Here is a 19,995-nt window from a genome sequence, read left to right on the forward strand (position 1 = left end):
ACATGGCGTCTCGCATCCCTTGGATCATGGACTGCACAGGCAGGGATAAGATAACAACGATGATACAGCTGAAATTCTCCTGGACCAGATGAGCTTCAAAAAGTCTGGATTAAGCATTTGAGTGAGAGTTTCTGTGTAGACCTCTGGTACTGCTTTTCTGCTCTAACAAAGTGCCAGATCATCTGATCCCGTCTAAGCTAAACATCTGATCTAGTAAATAAAATCTCTTAGCTCTTATTGTGGAATGAGCTCTGTGTGGAGTTATGAAAAATGTCTTTAGTCTTGTGGTGTAACAGTAAATGTCCCTCAGCTGAACTGTCCAAAACAGTCCTACCCACCTTCAGAGGGAGCATGGTGACTTTTTCTGGACTATCGATGTTGTACCACACACACAGGTTGCTGCGGTTCTGAGCCACCACCACGTCGCTGCCTGGAACCCACTGCACATAGGAGCAGAAGCTCAGGACGGTGGTTTTCACTCCGCCCTCGATGTCGAACAGGTTCAGCTGAAAAGACACAAGTAAAAAAAGAGGTAATAAACTCTAACCATTTCATAACCCAGATCACTTTATTTAATCTTTTACTCCACTACAAATGTCTTCTGTACCCGTAACTTCTTGTCCCGGAAGAGCAGCTTGTGTCCCGTCTCGTTTAGCTCCAGCCAGTCAATCATCAGGTCATGGCTAACAGTCCCAAGGTTACACCCGAGAGCCAAGTCCACTAAACGGAGAAGACACACAAGACTCTTCGCATTCTTTCAAGGAATTATAACTGATTTTGGATGAAGAAACTATTCAAGATGTTCTGTGCAAACATGACTTTCCTTTCCCTACTGCTTCAAATTTATTTCACTAAATGTTCCCTAATACTCTTCCTATTGGTAGAAGGAGCAGCAGTGTTGACAAAGACGTACACTGGTGGCTCGAGCGCACATCTTTCCGAGAGTTCTTCCAAAGATATGTGGACAATACAAGACATAATAAATGTCTCAAAGAGCCAGAGAAGCTTGAATTATCTCATGATTAGAAAGTATTGTAGTCATTTCTGACTTTCACCAACCATTGTTCTTAAATAACAAGTAAACCACGTTCCAATGAACGCTTTCCAAACACCACAGCAGCCACAGAGCTTAGGATCAAAGGAGACTTCATTCATTCATTCATTCATCTTCTACTGCTTATCCGAACTTCCTCGGGTCACGGGGAGCCTGTGCCTATCTCAGGCGTCATCGGGCATCAAGGCAGGATACACCCTGGACGGAGCGCCAACCCACCGCAGGGCACACACACACCCTCACCCACTCACGCACTCACACACTAGGGACAATTTTCCAGAGATGCCAATCAACCTACCATGCATGTCTTTGGACCGGGGGAGGAAACCGGAGTACCCGGAGGAAACCCCCGAGGCACGGGGAGAACATGCAAACTCCACACACACAAGGTGGAGGCGGGAATCGAACCCCGACCCTGGAGGTGTGAGGCAAACGTGCTAACCACTAAGCCACCGTGCCCCCTCAAAGGAGACTTTAAAAATCTAAAAGCAGTGGGGATTTCAATTAGGATAGCAAGTATGAGTATGTATGAGTTTGTGTTAACAGCTCTTTCTCCTGAATGATCGACTCTTAAGCGTTGCGGTGCTGTGAATTGTGCTGAAGGATGTACCGAGCGTTATAAATGCCGTGTGATTTAGTAACAACAGCTGAAAATTCTGCATGGATTAAGAAGTAGTAGAAGTGTGTCCCAGTTGGGATGTGGAAGCTTAGTGGACAAGACGTAGGACGGCCGATCGGAAGGTCGTGAGATCAAATCCCAGGTCCACCATTTGTCCAATGCTGGGTCATTGATTACAGCTCTTAACCCTCAAATGCTCAGTTGTATAAAAATGTAAGTTGCTCTGCATTGGGCAAGTGGCGTAAATGTAATTGCTCGTGTCTTGTTGGAACTCACCTATGGCGATGGTTTTGAGGTCGATTAGGTAGGCTAACTTCTTGTTATCGTCCACTCCTCTCTGTTTTCTTTCATTCAGACGGACACTACACACACACACACACACACACACAATGTTGTTAGCCTGGGCAGGCTCTCCAGTCAGGCAGCAAACCTAAGTGCTTATTTTATTTTATTTCAAGATTCCCATGCACCCGTACTGTGTTTGTGTACTAACTGCAAATAAATCTTTTGAATCTTGAATCTAAATGACTGGTATTAAATAGCATGGTACAGGATATCAACCATAGCTCCTTTTTACCTGATGAGGTGGGGGTTCATAAATTCAGTGCGAACAGATCCTAAGATGTCATTCTTGCCATACTCCACCAAGGTCAGTTCTCCTGCATTGAATATCATACACACCTGCTCCAAAACAAACAGTGGGTGTTTATTATAATGCTCCATACAACGATTCTCCTACAGATGTTACAGTAACTGTTACAGGAAATTTTGAGGAATTACATATCGTCGCTGTCAGGCGGAATCCTCGTATCTCCAAAACCGTTATTTTTCAGGAAATGAAAAAAACGCCGTACCTTATCTGCAGTGCACAGGGTTTAGTCCGCGTTGCAGTGGATTGTCTTGCACTAAATTCCTGTCCTCAGATGAGCACCAGAACTAGCGGGGGTCAAGATTTTTTTTTCTTTGAGCCCAGTGTTTTGAAGAAATTTACCTCAGAAGACGTGTTGATTCGTTGCGACTCTTATTAAGGAGAAATATGACGCGAATTTGTCCGGCGGAGTGAGGAAGAGGTGGACAGTTGATGTGTCCAATGGAGTTATGAGATTTGCGCTCAAGCTATTTTCAAGACTTTAGATTGGTTAATAACTTATAAAAATAACAGACCCATGTGGGGACTGACCAATAGCATCGATATGTGAAAAAATATGAAATTAACCAAATTTGGACATACGAGGTTTGCGCCCGACAGCGACGATATGCTGAGTGTGAGAAACTGTAAAAAGCAGCATGTGTAAAGAAAATATATTAATGTTAGCGTTATTATAGAAAAAGGAAAACGTACGGTCTCGTTTTCAAAGAAGAACTTCTCATTTCCTCCAGAGCCCTGCCACACCACCTGTGAAAGGGTTCAGAAGACACTGGTCATTCAGATTTACTCACTCACGAGCTGTAAATTCAGTCTCCAAAAGTATTGGAACACCCTGACATTGCGTGCAAGATCTCTAGGATCTCAAAAGCAATACAAACCATTTTCTTACCTCGCTCAATTTATTGGAGACCAGATCCCCCAGCAGAAGGGTGTCAGAGGTGTGGGCCACCAAGTAGCGATCCTTCCCCATGATTTTCACCTCGTCAAACTCGTAGCCGTAATGAGACTTGAGCACCACTCGTGTGCCAGTGGAAAGGTTCTTCACGATCACCTATAACAGAGGAAAGGATGAGAAGGGGAAGAAAAAAAAAAGGTTGTCATCTGAGAACCTTCCACTGGGAAATTTTAGTAGGATTGGCTAGAAGACGTTGGGTTTAATACATTTGAGTTTGCTTTCCAGAACTTTAAGTTCTTTCAGTTAACAGAACTCTTACCTGGCTCAATCCAACGTAAGTCATCTCAAATTTGTTCTTGTAGATGCTCCTACGAAGGCAGCAGTCAAACTGCTCCACTCCTCCGCACAGAGTGCCCTAAAGATCAGACATGAATCCATAAAAAGTCACATGAACATGTAACGAGTATCTTTAATAAGTGCAGGTTCCATGCTCAATAAACCACTTTTAAAGTTCCAGAATGCCTGACCATTTCACACGTCGCGTCTTTTATTGCTTGCGATAATTTTTTTTATTGCTTGCGATAAAGTTTTGGTGGATGTAGTGATGGGTAAATGATTGCCATCTCACAGGCAAAACTCTTTGCCACTTTGCCAAAACACGTGAACAAGGAATGAGGTCTAAAAAATAAATGCTACATCTGATCCCAAAGAGAAATATCAACCTGAATCAAGTCTCCTGTGGAGAAATTGTAAGCTGTTATGGTCATACTAAAATGAAATAAAAGATCAATTAAATTTCTTTAGGCTGTCTTTTACTGACTAGCTTGTATGTGATACTAACCACGCAGAGTCGCGATCCATCTTTTTTCCAGGCCAGAGCTGTGATGGTATATATATTAGGAATTTCTTTAGGAGCAGCTTCATCCCAAGCACCTCTTCGAGGGTTCCAGTTGAAAATCCTCAATCTGAAGGAACAGAAATATGCAGAGTGCTGAAATGTTGCTTAAATGCAAAGAAGATGTTGATATACTTAAGTAGATACACAAAAGAAGATACACATATAATACCAAAAAATTGACTATTAGAATCATCCACCTTTGGAGCACCACACTGACCTGTCATAACTACCCAACACCACTGATTGCCCACTGGGGCTTGTCGATGCAACCGTGAACTCCTTCTCCAAGCGATCGCGGCTGTAGTCAAACGTCTGAAGGACGTGTCCTTCTTTCCCATAGACCACGATCTTCTTATCACACCCAGCGACGATGATGCTGCTGCTTCCCCACGCCAGAGCATACGGCGGACACGGATGAGTCAGCAATTTTCCCTGAAATGAATTGTAACTATTTCAGTGAATGCTATAAGTGCAACAGTTTAGTTCATTTAAAGGTGGGGTCTCCGATTTTTGAGAAATGCTTCAGAAAACTGAGTCGGGCCGAAAACTAAACAAAAATAAAAACAAACGTGTAACCAATGAGCAGAAAGGGGCGTGTCTTGTGAATATGCGGTGGAGAGAGTGTTCAGTGCGCATGTGTGACATTAGCAGAAAGCGGATTTAACATTGACATGGAGTATAAAAACAAAGAAAGAAAGCGAAGAAAGGCTTACGATAAGGCAAGAACAGCGTTCAACCCAGGAGTTATTGACTACGGAAACTAAAATCTGTGAATATGCGGCCAACTTTACTTAAGACGCCGAGGCGCTTTTTTCCTTCTCGATAGGTGAGTAACGTTGGTTTTGTTTTGTTTCACAGAACTAATATGCTGTCCTTTGCATGATTACGGTTGTGTGTCATTTTTGCTTGTTTGTTTATCTGCAATCGTATTGTTCTTCCCTTCAGCTATGATAAAGACACATTTCTTTCCATTAGTTGCCTGGGTTACGTATGTATGTGTGGGCGGAGCTATCAATACAGGGGTGGGACCCATTTGGGTTAGGGGCGTGTTTGTTTTGGTGATTTTATATGTCAACATTGGCTTTCAAAAATCGGAGACCCTACCTTTAATTGCTCCATCCAATCCAGCGTATAATACCTGAGATTCCCCTGAGCCTTCATCGTCAAAGAAATAGCGCACAACTGTCCCATCTGCATGTCCTGACAGGATTCCTTTCCCAGAGATGCTAAAATAAACCAAAACTTTAAAGCTAAAGGCTCACATGCAATATTTACAGCATTCTGTATAAATAAAAGCATGAACTTACTTTGAGGTTAATGACACTACGTAGGACTCTGTTGCATAGATACTAGACGATTTGTTGTTTTTTGTGTTGGCCACTCGAATCTGTGTCAACATCAATATTCATTATTATTATTCGTCATTATTCATGAATACCGATGATTAAAAACGAAATCAGTAGGTAAACCGACACTTACCTTCCCCTCTGCCAGTCCAAACACTATAGAACTGTCTGCTGGCCAGAGCAGACACATTACAGCGCTCTGCATTATAAAAGAAGACATCAGGTTAGAATGGCTCATGGCCAAAAGTGTTGACACCCTTGATTTTTTTTCCAGAAAATGAAGTATTTCTCACAGAAAGGTACATTGCAGTTACACATGTTTTGCTCTACACATGTTTATTTCCTTTGAATGTATTAGAACAACACAAAAAAGCAGAGAAAAAAGCTAATTTTACAACTTTTAAATTAAATTATATTAATTTAAATAATAAAAGCGCCAACACTTTTGGCCATGACTACAAACAAATTACTTACCGTCTGCACAAATTTGTTGCAAATAACTTTTTTATCTCCCCTGGCACACACAAAAAAACAAAAAAAAAACAGAAGCTCGGGTTAAACACATGATGTATTCGACGTTAATTCTGATCTCTCGTAATTGACCTTACCATTCTCCTCCGATTTTGTACACAAAAACAATGTTGTCGGTTTGAGCAATAGCAATTTTTGTGGAGTCTGGAGAAAATGCCATAGCTTTGACCATGTAGTGTTTCTTCCCATACTGAAATAAAAGAATATTATATATGTATATAAAATCATCATCATCAAATCACTATCATTTCTTTTTGTTCCCTTTTGTATTATTGCAGTCACACCCTGACATATCATCAGGGGTGCACATACTTTTGATCACACAGGATAGCTACACGACACTGGGCTTACTTTAGAGTCTGCAGGTTTTGTTGAGAACTTGTCCCTTCTCTCTCCCTGTTCATCATAGAGCAAAACCACTCGATCGACGGTACAGACAGCAAACTTGCCGTTATTCGGGGCCCACGCCATGCACGTAACCTTTGCAGCTCCATCCTTGAAAAAAATAAAATAAAGTAAAATACTAATTAGGGGTCACGGTGGCTTAGTGGTTAACACGTTCGCCTCACACCTCCAGGGCTGGGGGTTCGATTCCCACCTCTGCCTTGTGTGTGTGGAGTTTGCATGTTCTCCCCGTGCCTCAGGGGTTTCCTCCGGGTACTCCGGTTTCCTCCCCCGGTCCAAAGACATGCATGGTAGGTTGATTGGCATCTCTGGAAAATTGTCCGTAGTGTATGATTGCGTGAGTGAATCAGAGTGTGTGTGTGTGCCCTGTGATGGGTTGGCACTTCATCCAGGGTGTATCCTGCCTTGATGCCCAATGACGCCTGAGATAGGCACAGGCTCCCCGTGACCCGAGGTAGTTCGGATAAGCGGTAGAAAATGAGTGAGTGAAAATAATAATAAACCAAATAAATCACTATGCTAGAAACTGGGAAAAGCCTAAAAGAAAACACCTCCTTGAAATTCCTATTTTCGAGTGACGTCATATCAATATGGCGGCCACGGAACGTAGAGTAAACAAACAGCAACTTCTTTAACAACACTCAACATGATACAGAGATACGAGCGATAACCTTAAAGCTAACAGTTAAATAATGTTCGGTTCGTAATCACGGTTCTGTTTTACAGTGTTGTTGTTTTCAGAAGCACACAGAAGCTCCTCAGTTTGTTTACAGAGACTCAGCTGAGCTCACCGTTATATCACCGTTTTAATCTATTTACCTGTGGAGCAAGCAGCGTCTTCAAATGCTTCAGCTGCATGGTTTGTTGTAACAAGATGTCGCTGACTCACAAACGTTCTTACAGGATCGTTGAACGTATTTTATTTTGTCTCTGTTGGTAGTAACAGAGTTTTCCTGAGGCACATCAGTGATGCCCTGGTTACCGTCGTCAAGGCGAGAACGTCGTCATGACGTAATCACGCAAACGAAGCTTTTTCTTTTTCGCCTACTCGTATTGGCGGTGCATGAACAGTTGTAGTTTGCTACCGCCATCACCCGGGATGGTGAATGTACTTTAAATGTACGTAGTGAGGAAATATTTAGTCTAGTGTGTGTGCCCTGCGATGGGTTGGCACTCCGTCTAGGGTGTATCCTGCCTTGATGCCCGATGACGCCTGAGATAGGCACAGGCTCCCCGTGACCCGAGGTAGTTCGGATAAGCGGTAGAAAATGAATGAATGAATGTACGTAGTGAGGAAATATTTAGTCTAGTGTGTGTGTGTGTGGGTGTGTGTGTGTGAGTGGGTGTGGGTGTGTGGGTGGGTGTGTGTGTGTGTGTGGGTGGGTCTGTGTGTGGGTGTGTGTGTGGGTGTGTATGTGTGTGTGTTTGTGTGAGTGTGTGTGTGTGTCTGTGTGAGTGTGTGTGTGTGTGTGCATGTGTCTTTCATTTCATTTATACAAACAATAGTGCCATAAAACAGTGTCGTGCTGCTAATATCTGACATTTTTCTTGTAGATCTTTTTGAGCACACATAATTGTTATATTGCTCCTAATTCTTGCTTATTTCACAGGTTGTTTTGTCAGTTTATCTTGACCTTGCTCATGAGCTTACATCCCTACATGAAAGCTCACACAATTATCCCTAAATGCTGATGGAGTTAATGAAGTTATTATTGTCATTTCCCACAAAACTCCATCGAAATGCTCTGTCCACTGGCTTCCTGTAGTTGTTTACCTACAAAGCCACAAGCAGACCAGCGCACCACCAATGCTCAAACTGATCCTCCAGTGGCGCTTGACTAATCCCACCATCTATCAGGGGCACAAGGAACGTACAATACGCATCAAGACTTTTCTCTGATCTGGTGTCTACTGTAGGAAATAAAATCAACTTCAACCTAGATGCCCGAAATCACTGACAGGCTTCAGTCGATGTCTAAAGACATACCTAGTATCAGTATTTAAGAATATGGAAGAAATTATTATTATTTTTCCTTCTAATGAGTTCCTGGGGTGAAATTACAATAACTTGGATTGCAATGATGAACTACTGTTATTTCTTCCACTGTAGCAATATTTAAACATTTGGTCTGATAAACAGTGCCTTTCATCATCTAAAAAAAAAACAATAAGAAAATTTGAGTTTTGTTCAGATGGAGTCTATTTCTGTGCCTTATGTAATCTCTTATTGGAATGGATTTGTAAGTGATATTCCCTGGAAGAAAGTGTGGTCATCACAAATGTACCTCACAAATACATTACTAACAAAATGAGAGACGTTGAGTCGATTCATAGATTTTACCCGGATAAGTGCTCTCTAAAAAGACTTAAGAATGATATCAATACCAATTGTTCTTTCTGTTTAGAAAACCCTGGAACCTCTTTACATTTATTCTGGAACTGCTCTTACACAACATCATATTGGTGTGACATTCTTGATTTTATAAAATGTTGTGCAAATCCTAATGTGATTTTTGGTTTTCATGAATGTGAAAAAAAGGTGATACCTATTTCATAAATCTTATTTTCCTGTAAGCTAAATATCATACCCGTAAATGTAAATTTTCTAAATGCAAACCTCTTTTTTTGAAATTTAAACTTGAAATGAAAATGTATTTTGGAATCTGTTGAATCATATACAAATTTAAAAGCAATAAGAACGATGACTTTGCTTTGCTTGACTGTTGTTGTTCTGTCATGATTTGACAATGATGACAATTGTTATTGTTTTTTTTCAAGCGTTCAAAAATTATTAAAAATATATTATTTGAATGTAGTTTTTCTATTTTTATCTCACATTTCTTCTCAGTAAATAATGATATACAGTGTCATAGCTAAAAGAAAATAAGAAACTCCATGCTACATCCTGGGATTTCTCACAAATCTGGTTTAACAACTTGAATCAGTTGACGTGCCTCAGCTTGTTTACGTTTCCAGAAAAGCTGATTAGGTTAAAATCAGTTTAAAAATGTGACTGATAAATTATATATATATTTTATTATATTATATTAAAATTATCTATTAAAAATATTATTTAAATATAGTTTTTCTATTTTTTATCTCACATTTCTTCTCAGTAAATAATGATATAGTGTCATAGCTAAAATAAAAAAAAGAAGAAGAAACTCCATGCTATGTCCTGGGATTTTTTTGCAAATCTGGTTTAACAAACTTGAATCAGTTGACGTGCCTCAGCTTGTTTACGTTTCCAGAAAAGCTGATTAGGTTAAAATCAGTTTTTTAAAAAATGGAACTGATAATATATATATGTATGTATGTACTGTATATACGTGTATACATATATATAAATATATATATATAAAATTATCTATTGAAAAATATTATTTAAATATAGTTTTTCTATTTTCAAATGATATTTTTCAATAGATAATTTTATATATATATATATATATATATATATATATATATATATACACGTATATATTTATATATATATATGTATACACGTATATACGTATATATATATATATATATAAAATTATCTATTGAAAAATATTATTATTTAAATATAGTTTTTCTATTTTCATCTCACATTTCTTATCAGTAAATAATGATATACAGTGTCATAGCTAAAAAAAATAAAAAAGTGACTGATAAAAAATATATATTATATTATATTAATTATATTATATTATACGGACGAACTGAATGAGAGCTTGGAGGGACCTGATAATTACAGGGCTCTTGAAGACAGGCAAGAGTGACATCCCCCTCCCGAACCAACAAATAAACACAACAACGGGGAAGTTGTTGTGTTTGGTAAGAATCACTGACCACAATTTAATCAAATACAAAGTATTTGTTCAATTTCCATTTATTAATGTGTGTGTGTGTGTGTGTGTGTGTGAGAGAGAGAGAGAGAGAGAGAGAGAGAGAGAGAGAGATTATGACTGGTGGTGTTTATTGTAAGTGTTTGTTGCCTTTTTGGATCTTTATCATTTGTAATGTTGCTCACATTTAAAACAGTTCGGCTGAAGCCCAGACATTATTAGGGTCATGATTGAGGACAATGTCCCGTCCAGAGACAAGCTGTTTCGTGTTGAGATTTTGTTAAAACCGACCATCGAAAATACCCTCTCTAATGAATATGTTTTTTTTTCATTGGTTGATGCGTTAAAGCTTACCCAGATAGTGCTATTTTCTGATTGGCTATTGTGTAGCCTCTTTTTTGATTGGCTGATAAGTGACCGGTCGACTAAGAACCCTAGGGGAGACGCGCTTGATTCTGTTTCCATAGAGACAGCGGTGCGGACTGATACATTTTGTGTGCTGTGGCATATTAAATATATGATAAATAGTCAAAAAGTTTTTCTGCGTGAGAAATACGCAGAAAATACGAAAGACCCAAATGAGTGACTGTCACTCTCAATGCGTGACACTTGACAGCGCTGTAATTATCTTGTCACGTCAATACAGAAGACACTTTACACGCACGAGTTATACAAGTTGTAGTCTTACTTTGATCCACTTCCTTTAATGCGTCACACGCCGGTCTCCGCCCACTATGTGTAGCTCCGCCCACCAGCGCTACGCAGGTCCGGCTTTCTGCTAGTAGCCGAGCTATACTTGTGGCTTTCGGGCAAAGCGGCGTAAACTTCCATCACTTACAGCGGTACGTCGTGTAAACACGAAGACCAGCACGTGACAGACCAGCACGGCTTCTGTGTAAGAACACGTGTGTGTCTGTGAGTTGCAGAGAAAGCCACTAGTAGCCATTACTGCTCTGAAAGTGGTTTCCACGTGGTTCCATCTTCGACCTGGAAGAAACATCATCATCATCGTCATCATCCTCATCATCGGAAGGAAGATCTCGATCCACTAGAATCCAGTGATTTTTTTTCATCATTTGGGCTTAAACACGTGGATCCCGATGGCAGCTCTGATCCTCGAGGACGGGAGCAGGTTTAAAGGCCGTGTTTTCGGTGCCAATGTTTCAGTGTGTGGTGAAGTTGGTGAGTCATTTAGTTAGAACTTAACCTGCTAACCGAGTACCTGCTTAAATCCTACATGCGTTTGGTGTCTTGTTTACGGTCTGAGATTGAAGCAGCGCTCTTAATAACCTTAGGTAAGCTCTTTGTCTTCCACGTGTGTGTCAATTTCATGCTTAGACACTTCAGACTTTCTCTCCTGGACTAGAGACATGGTTCAGATCCTGATTTACCCCCTGCTTAGGGCTCCACGTCCATCATTTTATATTTACATCCTGGCATTTAGCAGACACCTTTATCCAGAGTGACCTACAATTTTTACGACTGAGCAGTTGAGGGTTTAAGGGCCTTAAGTGGCATCAGACACACTGTAGGAAGTTCTTACTTAGAGCTGAGATTAACAACTGACATGGGCAGCTTTCCAGACTGAAATGAACTCCAGTGTGTCCATCAGTAGGTTCACCCAAAAAACTCTTATTCATTTAAGTTAGTTATAGTTATGGACTATAGTTATAGTCTAGTTATAGACTTTTGTTTCATGTTTCTTATTACTAGTCAGAATTTCAATTCTTGATAGGCGTAATGTAATAATTACTAGTCCAATATCTAGACTATTTATTCCCCAACACTGAACCTTTCTCCAGTTTTAGCCTTTTGGTTTAGTATGATGTGATCTGCACAAGAATTTGATTTGATTGCATGCTTCTCCTCTCTCTCATCTTCGTGACGTATCTCGTAACAGAAACGGTTCTGTACGTATTAGATGCACTATCTGTATTTATACCTTCCGTCAGATTTGCATTCTAGTTTGCTGTGAATCTCAGGAGGTTCCACAAGCATTAGGATACCTGGGACATAAAACCCGGTACACAAGCATCCAAACTGAGAGTTTATCGAAACTATTTATGCTGAAAAACCTTCTACAGCTCCACCTTTTAACTTTTAAGAGAAAAGCTATTAACCTAAAGCTTGACTGAACAAGACATACTCAAGTCTGAGTAAAGGAGCCAGAAATTTTGGCTCCTTCTGTATGCTGTATGATGCGTTTGGGTGGAAATGATGAAAAAGCTCTTCATGGGTTGTTAGAGACGTCACAGGAGCAGCGTATAAGTCATGGTTGCTTTAGCGATAATGCTGTAGATTGTGTGTATAAATGAAAAAATAATAACCTGCTTCACAAAGTGTTTCTGCATGTGTCTTCAGACACTTCTATGAGGATGCTCTGATAATTTTTATAGGGTTTTTTTTTTTTTTTTTTAGAATTTTTTTTTATTTTTATTTTTTTAGAATTTTTTATTGTGAATGACGTCATCCACAACTTGGAGGGGTTGTGGTTTGAACTCTGTCTAAGAGGTCATTAAAAAAAATGTCTAGAAAGATTAAAGAGTTCCCTTTGAGACTCCTATGAGTGTCATTTGCAGCTGGTTCCTTTGCAGGATCCTCTAAACGCATACTTGTAGAAGAAATGAGAAATTTAAAAACTGAAATAAAATTTTTTGCTGATCTCTATTCAACCAATGATCTATAACCTGGTGTGAGATCTTGATGGTCCAAGCTTTTGTAAAGTTTGCAGATCAAAGGTTCCTTTGCACTCAGTGAGTGGCGCTAATCAATGTCAAACTTTGCTGATTTCTTGGTTATCTTTTGTCTCATTACAAAACTGTAGTCAAAGGTCCAGTCAGCCAAATTGTTGGTAGTAAGCGAGATTTTCTACACACGCATGACACACGATGTGACATGATCCTTGTTATTTCCAGAATAAAGTATCAGTGGAGTTTATCCTGGTCACTGTTATGCAATTCTTGATATTTTTTTAAACAGTGAAATCCCATTAATTTTGTCAGCATTGTGTAGCTATGACCGTCACTTGCGCTCTATGCCGCTCCTTTGTGTAGTCTAAATAGTGTGAGTATTTTGTTCAGACTGAATAGAAGACAACAACCCTTTTCACACTCATGCACTAGATGCTAGAGTACTATACATAGTGCGTAGTGTAAACGTGTAGCACGTCATTTGGGACGCAGATCTTTCTGTATACAAAAGCTGTGATTGTGTCATTAAACAAAGCTACTTACATTCTGCTATCTTCAGTTTTCCAGACAGGAATGGTGGGCTATCCAGAGGCTCTGACCGATCCTTCATACAAAGCTCAGATACTGACTTTAACCTACCCTCTGATTGGGAACTACGGTGTACCCAGTGATGTTGATGGTGAATTTGGCCTCAGCAAGGTAGCGCTGGCTTTCTCTACATCGAATGACTTTAGATGTACCTTTTAACGAGTTCCTTGATGTTCCTCCATGTGCAATTTCAGTGGTTTGAATCTGCCAGGATCCATGCTGCTGCTCTAATAGTTGGGGAAGTTTCTCAGAATCCCAGCCACTGGAACTCCAACAAGTCTCTTGATGAGTGGCTAAAAGAGCATAGGATCCCTGGTCTACAGGGTAAGACACTATTTTTGACTGTTGTTCTATATTCCTGAGCTATATTTTCATGGACTGTAATCATGGCATGATATCTTGATGGCCAAACGTTTGCTTACCTCAAACTCCAAGATTGATCCATCTATGATTTTTTTGGTTCTTCACTTGAAATGTTTCTAATAGAGTGATGTTTAACTTTAAGTGCTCATTTAAAAGCAACACCATTTTTGTGGAAAAAAAACAACCAGGAGTCGACACTCGCGCTTTGACCAAAAAGATCCGGGAAAAGGGAACGATGCTCGGGAAACTGGTGATGGAAGGAACACCAGAAGACAGCGTTCCTTTTGACGATCCTGATACTCAGAACTTGGTGAAAGAAGTGTCTATGAGAGTAAGTTCTGAATGTATTACTCTTGGATGCCATGTACTGTAGAGTTGAAATGGTATACTTGGTATTTGAGTCTCTCTTTCTAGGCTTATTACAGAAATGTGTGTATGCTTGGTTTCTGTAGGAACCCAGGCTTTTCAATCCGGATGGCAATGTCAGGATCCTCACAGTGGACTGCGGTATTAAGTACAATCAGATCCGCTGCTTGTGTGAGAGAGGTGCACAGGTCACTGTGGTGCCATGGGATTACCCTCTAAATGCCGACGGTGAGCGACAGAATCAATCGGACGAAATTAATAACTCGGCTCTGATCAACTGCTAGCAAATCTAGTACTCTTAGCATTTAGCTAAACCTGCTTTGTCTTTGCTGTCTTTCGGTTTCTCTCCAGACTTCGACGGACTGTTTATTAGTAACGGTCCCGGTGACCCCAGCCACTGCAAGGAGACTATAGAAAATCTGAAAAAGATTGTCTGTGTGGAAAAACCCAAACCTGTCTTTGGAATTTGTTTGGGTCATCAGCTGCTGTCGTTGGTTATTGGTGCCAAGACGTACAAAATGAAGTAAGTTTATAAAGTTAGGGGATCAAGCATGAAGTGGTGAGAAGCTGCTGTTATTGTGTTGTATTGACTTGTTGTTGGTGGAGGTGGTGGTGGTGGTGGTGGTTGTCTGCACTGAAATTCAATACAAGTCTTGGATACATGAAACTCAGAGGTTTGACCGCACTCCAGTGGCCTACAAGGACACCGAATCCCGTCCCAGTCGGCCACACGGTGGTGTTAATGTGACCAAAAAATGTACATAAAGGGCCATAACCCATGAAATCCATTTCAATCCATTTTATTTCACTCCTTTTTCGTGCCACATTTCACAGACAACACAGAGGAAATGTCATGGAAAGATATTATGATGGTGAAAATGCTCAAATGAACATATGGTTATATCTCAGCAACACTTTGGTGTATGACCCCAAACTTGGCGGGTCTTATAATAACTGTGACCTGAGGGAACATGAGCAGTTTCACAACAGTGCCACCTGCTGGTCATGAAATGAAAAATCTGTGCTTGTGCGTATAACTACTAAAGAATTTGTCCTAAAATCACTGTCTTTGTATTTAGTGCAGCATACTGTCGAGCATATATGCTAATAAATATATGCTTCATACTGTAAAGCATATGGTTAAATGATACCAGGTTTACTAAGTCGGCGATTTTTAATCGCGTGTTAAGATGCTGTATTTTACCAAATGCATTGGAATATCATTACTGAACTCTCTTGTTCCATTCCCAGTTCAAATGTGTACATGAATGCTAAATCGTGTAGTAAATAGTATATTATTTAGTAATAGTGTAGTATTTAGTGTACTAAATAGTATAATAATCCTATATATAAGTGCATGAAACCTGATAATTCGCAGATATATTTTGCTTTTTCTTTTGTTTTAATCACCAACACTATCAATAGAACGGAATGGTTTGTGTGTAAAAATCGAACTGCCAGCTCATTCACTCAGCTACTTTGGTAAACGTTTGATAGATGGACAGATCGTCCACGTTTATTGCTTAAACAGAATCAGCTAATAAGTCATCACAGGTGATTGAATACATCTGCTTAAACGATCACAACAAGCCTCAACATCGATTACTCACGGCTCGATATTTCCCAGGCTGAGTGTCTTTGTTCCCACGGGAGCTTTGTGTTGTTGAATGAAATTGCTATTTGTGCTGAGTTCTGCAGTTTTAGCGAGATACCACACTGCTGGTATTTCTAGGACAGATTGCTGTTGTTGTTCGGGTTCATTCTCAAGGCCAGTACAGATGCCTCGCTTTCCCTTGCTGTGGAAATTTTTGCCAGTGTGACAATTTTTTATTTATTTTTTTTTTGTGTCTGACCGCCCCCCCCATCATATGAGCAGCTAACTTTGTCTAATATATTATATCAGATTATACAGAACTCAACAATCATTAGCGATCATTAGCGATCTTATGTATCATAGAACATTATGACGACATTTTTTCTAACATGCAGCATTTCATGGCCCTGTAACCTTGTTATTCTCATGCTGAGAAAGCTGTCTTTCAGATAGAACTGAGTAAATGCATGATTCTGATTGGTTATCTCTATTCCTCATTATAGCATCTGGTAATCCATTAAATACGCTGGACCTACTTAAGGGTTTTTTTATGTTTTATATTTCAACCCGTGATCTGTTTCGGTAGGGTTCATGTTTATACAAGATAAAATAAACATGAACATAAAAAACCTTGTCTCAGGTTAAAAGCTACACCAACTTCAGCTTTAAATCCGTATACAGATATCTGGAGCCCTAAACGAATACAGAAAACGAAAAGTTTTTTTTAGACCACTAATATATCGTCTTCTGTGCGCTGTAGATACGGGAACCGTGGCCATAACCAGCCTTGCATACATAAAGGCACGGAACGTTGCTTCATCACATCTCAGAACCACGGCTTTGCAGTGGATCCTCTGAGCCTTCCGGATGACTGGGACGTTCTCTTTACCAACGCCAATGACCACACTAACGAGGGCATTGTGCACAACTCTAAACCTCTTTTCAGGTACTGAATCCATAAGAGTAAACACACTCGACTTGTTCTTTGGGAGTAGCATCATCAGCGTGTTTGTTTGTTTATTTATATTTGTATATATATATGTATTGCAGCGTACAGTTCCATCCTGAGCATATGGCTGGACCCACTGACCTTGTGAGCCTTTTCGATGTTTTTCTGGATGTCGTCCGTGATGCCAAAGAAAACAAAGTTGGAAAGCCAGGTGAGGTTTCCGCAGACGTGGGTTAATCAAACAAAGCTGTGCAACTCCAAGGCCTGACAGAATAATGTCATAACAAGAGAGTCCTTTATGTATTGATAATTCATGACATTTCAGAAAATTAAACTGTACATTTGGAACTACAAACTAATATCTTACAAAATCTGATGTCATTCTTGTCGCTTTGTGAAGACGTATCCATCACTAACGGACCTTCTCTCGTTTGTATAGTAAAGGAGAGGCTGACTGAACATCTCACCTTCCCTGGATCTCCAAAACCTGAGGACTTTGTACGTCCCCGCAAAGTGCTCATTCTGGGATCTGGAGGACTCTCTATTGGTCAGGCTGGAGAATTTGATTATTCTGGCTCTCAGGTAAGTCAGTAAACGAACGGTTCTGGAGAACAGTTTCGCAGATATCGTTTTCCTAGATTACTAAGGCCACGTTCACACTGCAAGTAAAAGTGGCCCAAATCTGATTTTTTTGGGGTCAAGTGACCAGGTCAGACTTCTTCAGGAGTAGTGTGAACACTCAAATCTAGCCCAGATCAAATCAGATTCAGACCACTTCCATATGTGGTCCTGAATCAGACCCAAATCTGATTTTTTCCAATGTGGCCGCAGTGTGAACAACCGAGGCGGATTTGATGCGACTTTTACGTCAATCTACATCAACATTCGTCACAATTATGTGCCGGCGAGTACACACACAAACGTGACTACGCCTACGAAATGGATCAAATAATCAAAAGTTGCCCTCGACGTCCGAAAATTTTCAAAACACTGCGTCTCTGTGCTGCCATTACACAAACATTTAGAAAGAAAAGCGAAAATGCTTACTTCATCCATAACCTCGCCAACTTTAGCGCAACGGCGTGCTGCGTGTGACGTCATTGTTATTGTTCGTTTGCGCATGCGGGTCAGTTTCGAAACAGCAAACAGTTCACACTGGTATCTGATATAGGCCACATTTTAAAAGGTAATGTGAACAGCCAAACAAAAAAATCAGATCTGAGCAAAATGTCCGAATTGAGCATTAAGACTTGCAGTGTGAACGCGGCTTAAATGATCGTTAGAATAGCTTTTGTTCTGAAGGTATCACCATCTTTCTGGTGCTTTTTATTTCATTTCTTTAAGGCAATTAAAGCTCTGAAAGAAGAGAACATCCAGACTATTCTCATCAACCCTAACATCGCCACAGTGCAAACCTCCAAAGGCCTCGCTGACAAAGTGTACTTCCTTCCCATCACCGCAGACTACGTCACACAGGTAAAGAAATCAACGAACAAACAATTTAGCTGTTTGTTTGTTTTTTCCCAGCCTTAGTGATAGGCTTTACCGTAGATAAGGTAGTATTCAAACGTTTTCCCCTTCAAAACGAAACGTTCCTGTCAGTCACATGAGCCAATGTCCTGTCCTGTCAGTCACATGAGCCAATGTGATTGACTCATGTGACTGGTTTATTAAAGGGAAAAAAACAAAATCACATACATGTGTAGTTGATTAGGCTGCTGGTAGAATGTAAAGAAAGTGTCAGGAAAATAGACCTTCAATAATTTATTATTATAGATTAAAGTCAACCCTGTGAAGCATGTGCTGAAAGCTGATTGGCCAATGGTAGCCATGTTTATCATGCAGATAATTATTATTATTTACACTTTAACTGATGCTCGATGGTATTGTTGTTATTATATAATAAGGCTTTTGTTTTTTTTTAAATTAGCTAAAATTGTTTAAACTGGGGGGCACGGTGGCTTAGTGGTTAGCACGTTCGCCTCACACCTCCAGGGTTGGGGGTTCGATTCCCGCCTCCGCCTTGTGTGTGTGGAGTTTGCATGTTCTCCCCGTGCCTCGGGGGTTTCCTCTGGGTACTCCAGTTTCCTCCCCCGGTCCAAAGACATGCATGGTAGGTTGATTGGCATCTCTGGAAAATTGTCCGTAGTGTGTGAGTGTGTGTGTGAAGGAGTGTGTGCCCTGCGATCAGAGGTGGGTAGAGTAGCCTAAAATTGTACTCAAGTAAAAGTACTGTTACTTCAGAATAATATGACTCAAGTAAAAGTAAAAAGTAGACATCCAAATAATTACTTGAATAAGAGTAAAAAAGTACTTGGTGAAAAAACTACTCAAGTACTGAGTAACTGCTGAGTAACGTCTGATTTATTTTTTAACACAAGACAACAATCAGACAGACAAAAATACAAAATAATCTTTAGGCAAATTATGGCTCATCCAATCAATAAAATAAATTAAAATTAATAAATTACAAAATAGTTTAAATTAAAATAATTCAGGTAAATTCAAGTACTTAATAAATAAAATAATAATAAATAAAAAATAAATACGCACAAGTAACACAAATTTCCAAACCTTTATACTTTTTTACCAGGCAGAACTAGAACGAGGCAGCCCATAAATTCTCATAAACTGTGTGTGTGTCTCCAGTGACAGAACAACAGAAGGAAACACACACACACACACACACACATTTCATTTTTTTTTGTGTTGTGATTGTTGCACATTTGATGCCTTGATGAAAGGGCAATAATAATGAAACACATCTCTACTCCTTTAATTAATCTCAGGAAGCCTCTAGTACTTTCCTTAGTTTCAGGTAAGCTAAAGCTTCTGGTTGCAAAGCTGTTTTTGTTTCTCAAAATATCTTCCTTCATGTTCATCAGAACAAAGAAATTTATACAGGTTTGTAACAACATGAGAGTGAGTAAATGATGACAGAATTTTCAATTTGAGTGAACTATCCCTTTAAATAATATTTGGTAAATAATATGCGTGTTCGGCGCTGTAAGAAACGACACGTCTGACGTCATCTGTTTGTCGGCTCTTGCGGCGCTGAGTAAAGTTGAGCACATAAAAAAAAACTCGAAACAGCTGATTCAGCCTCGTCCCTTAATTCAATTGTATATACTGTAGCAGGAAAAGTTCTCCCTTACTTCTCAGCGTAAGAAATACAAGGTGTGAACTGACTGAAATGCGTGTCTCACGGTGAAGACTTG

At 39.8% G+C, this 19,995-nt stretch overlaps 2 protein-coding genes across 2 annotated transcripts in view; one reads left to right on the forward strand and one right to left on the reverse strand.

Moving 5' to 3' along the window:
• The window catches only part of ift172 (intraflagellar transport 172), a 29,310-nt gene extending 21,935 nt beyond the window's left edge, over positions 1-7,375 (reverse strand). Inside the window, exons 1-16 of the mRNA XM_060883258.1 lie at positions 7,217-7,375; positions 6,344-6,487; positions 6,070-6,182; positions 5,936-5,975; positions 5,595-5,660; positions 5,423-5,502; positions 5,254-5,341; positions 4,333-4,547; positions 4,059-4,182; positions 3,537-3,632; positions 3,212-3,373; positions 3,016-3,069; positions 2,251-2,354; positions 1,950-2,035; positions 608-720; positions 339-506 (exon numbers count right to left, since the gene is read on the reverse strand). Of these exons, the coding sequence (XP_060739241.1) occupies positions 339-506; positions 608-720; positions 1,950-2,035; positions 2,251-2,354; positions 3,016-3,069; positions 3,212-3,373; positions 3,537-3,632; positions 4,059-4,182; positions 4,333-4,547; positions 5,254-5,341; positions 5,423-5,502; positions 5,595-5,660; positions 5,936-5,975; positions 6,070-6,182; positions 6,344-6,487; positions 7,217-7,255 (1,692 nt within the window). The 5' untranslated portion in view covers positions 7,256-7,375. The remainder of the gene's footprint in view (positions 1-338; positions 507-607; positions 721-1,949; positions 2,036-2,250; positions 2,355-3,015; positions 3,070-3,211; positions 3,374-3,536; positions 3,633-4,058; positions 4,183-4,332; positions 4,548-5,253; positions 5,342-5,422; positions 5,503-5,594; positions 5,661-5,935; positions 5,976-6,069; positions 6,183-6,343; positions 6,488-7,216) is intronic.
• Positions 7,376-11,012: 3,637 nt separating this feature from the next.
• Positions 11,013-19,995, forward strand: part of cad (carbamoyl-phosphate synthetase 2, aspartate transcarbamylase, and dihydroorotase) — a 32,777-nt gene continuing 23,794 nt past the window's right edge. The window contains exons 1-10 of the mRNA XM_060882712.1: positions 11,013-11,409; positions 13,477-13,616; positions 13,700-13,829; positions 14,057-14,199; positions 14,321-14,462; positions 14,586-14,757; positions 16,589-16,774; positions 16,879-16,988; positions 17,217-17,359; positions 18,122-18,253. Of these exons, the coding sequence (XP_060738695.1) occupies positions 11,328-11,409; positions 13,477-13,616; positions 13,700-13,829; positions 14,057-14,199; positions 14,321-14,462; positions 14,586-14,757; positions 16,589-16,774; positions 16,879-16,988; positions 17,217-17,359; positions 18,122-18,253 (1,380 nt within the window). The 5' untranslated portion in view covers positions 11,013-11,327. The remainder of the gene's footprint in view (positions 11,410-13,476; positions 13,617-13,699; positions 13,830-14,056; positions 14,200-14,320; positions 14,463-14,585; positions 14,758-16,588; positions 16,775-16,878; positions 16,989-17,216; positions 17,360-18,121; positions 18,254-19,995) is intronic.

The sequence above is a fragment of the Tachysurus vachellii genome, chromosome 12 (genome assembly GCF_030014155.1).
Source record: "Tachysurus vachellii isolate PV-2020 chromosome 12, HZAU_Pvac_v1, whole genome shotgun sequence".
Lineage (NCBI taxonomy): Eukaryota > Metazoa > Chordata > Actinopteri > Siluriformes > Bagridae > Tachysurus > Tachysurus vachellii.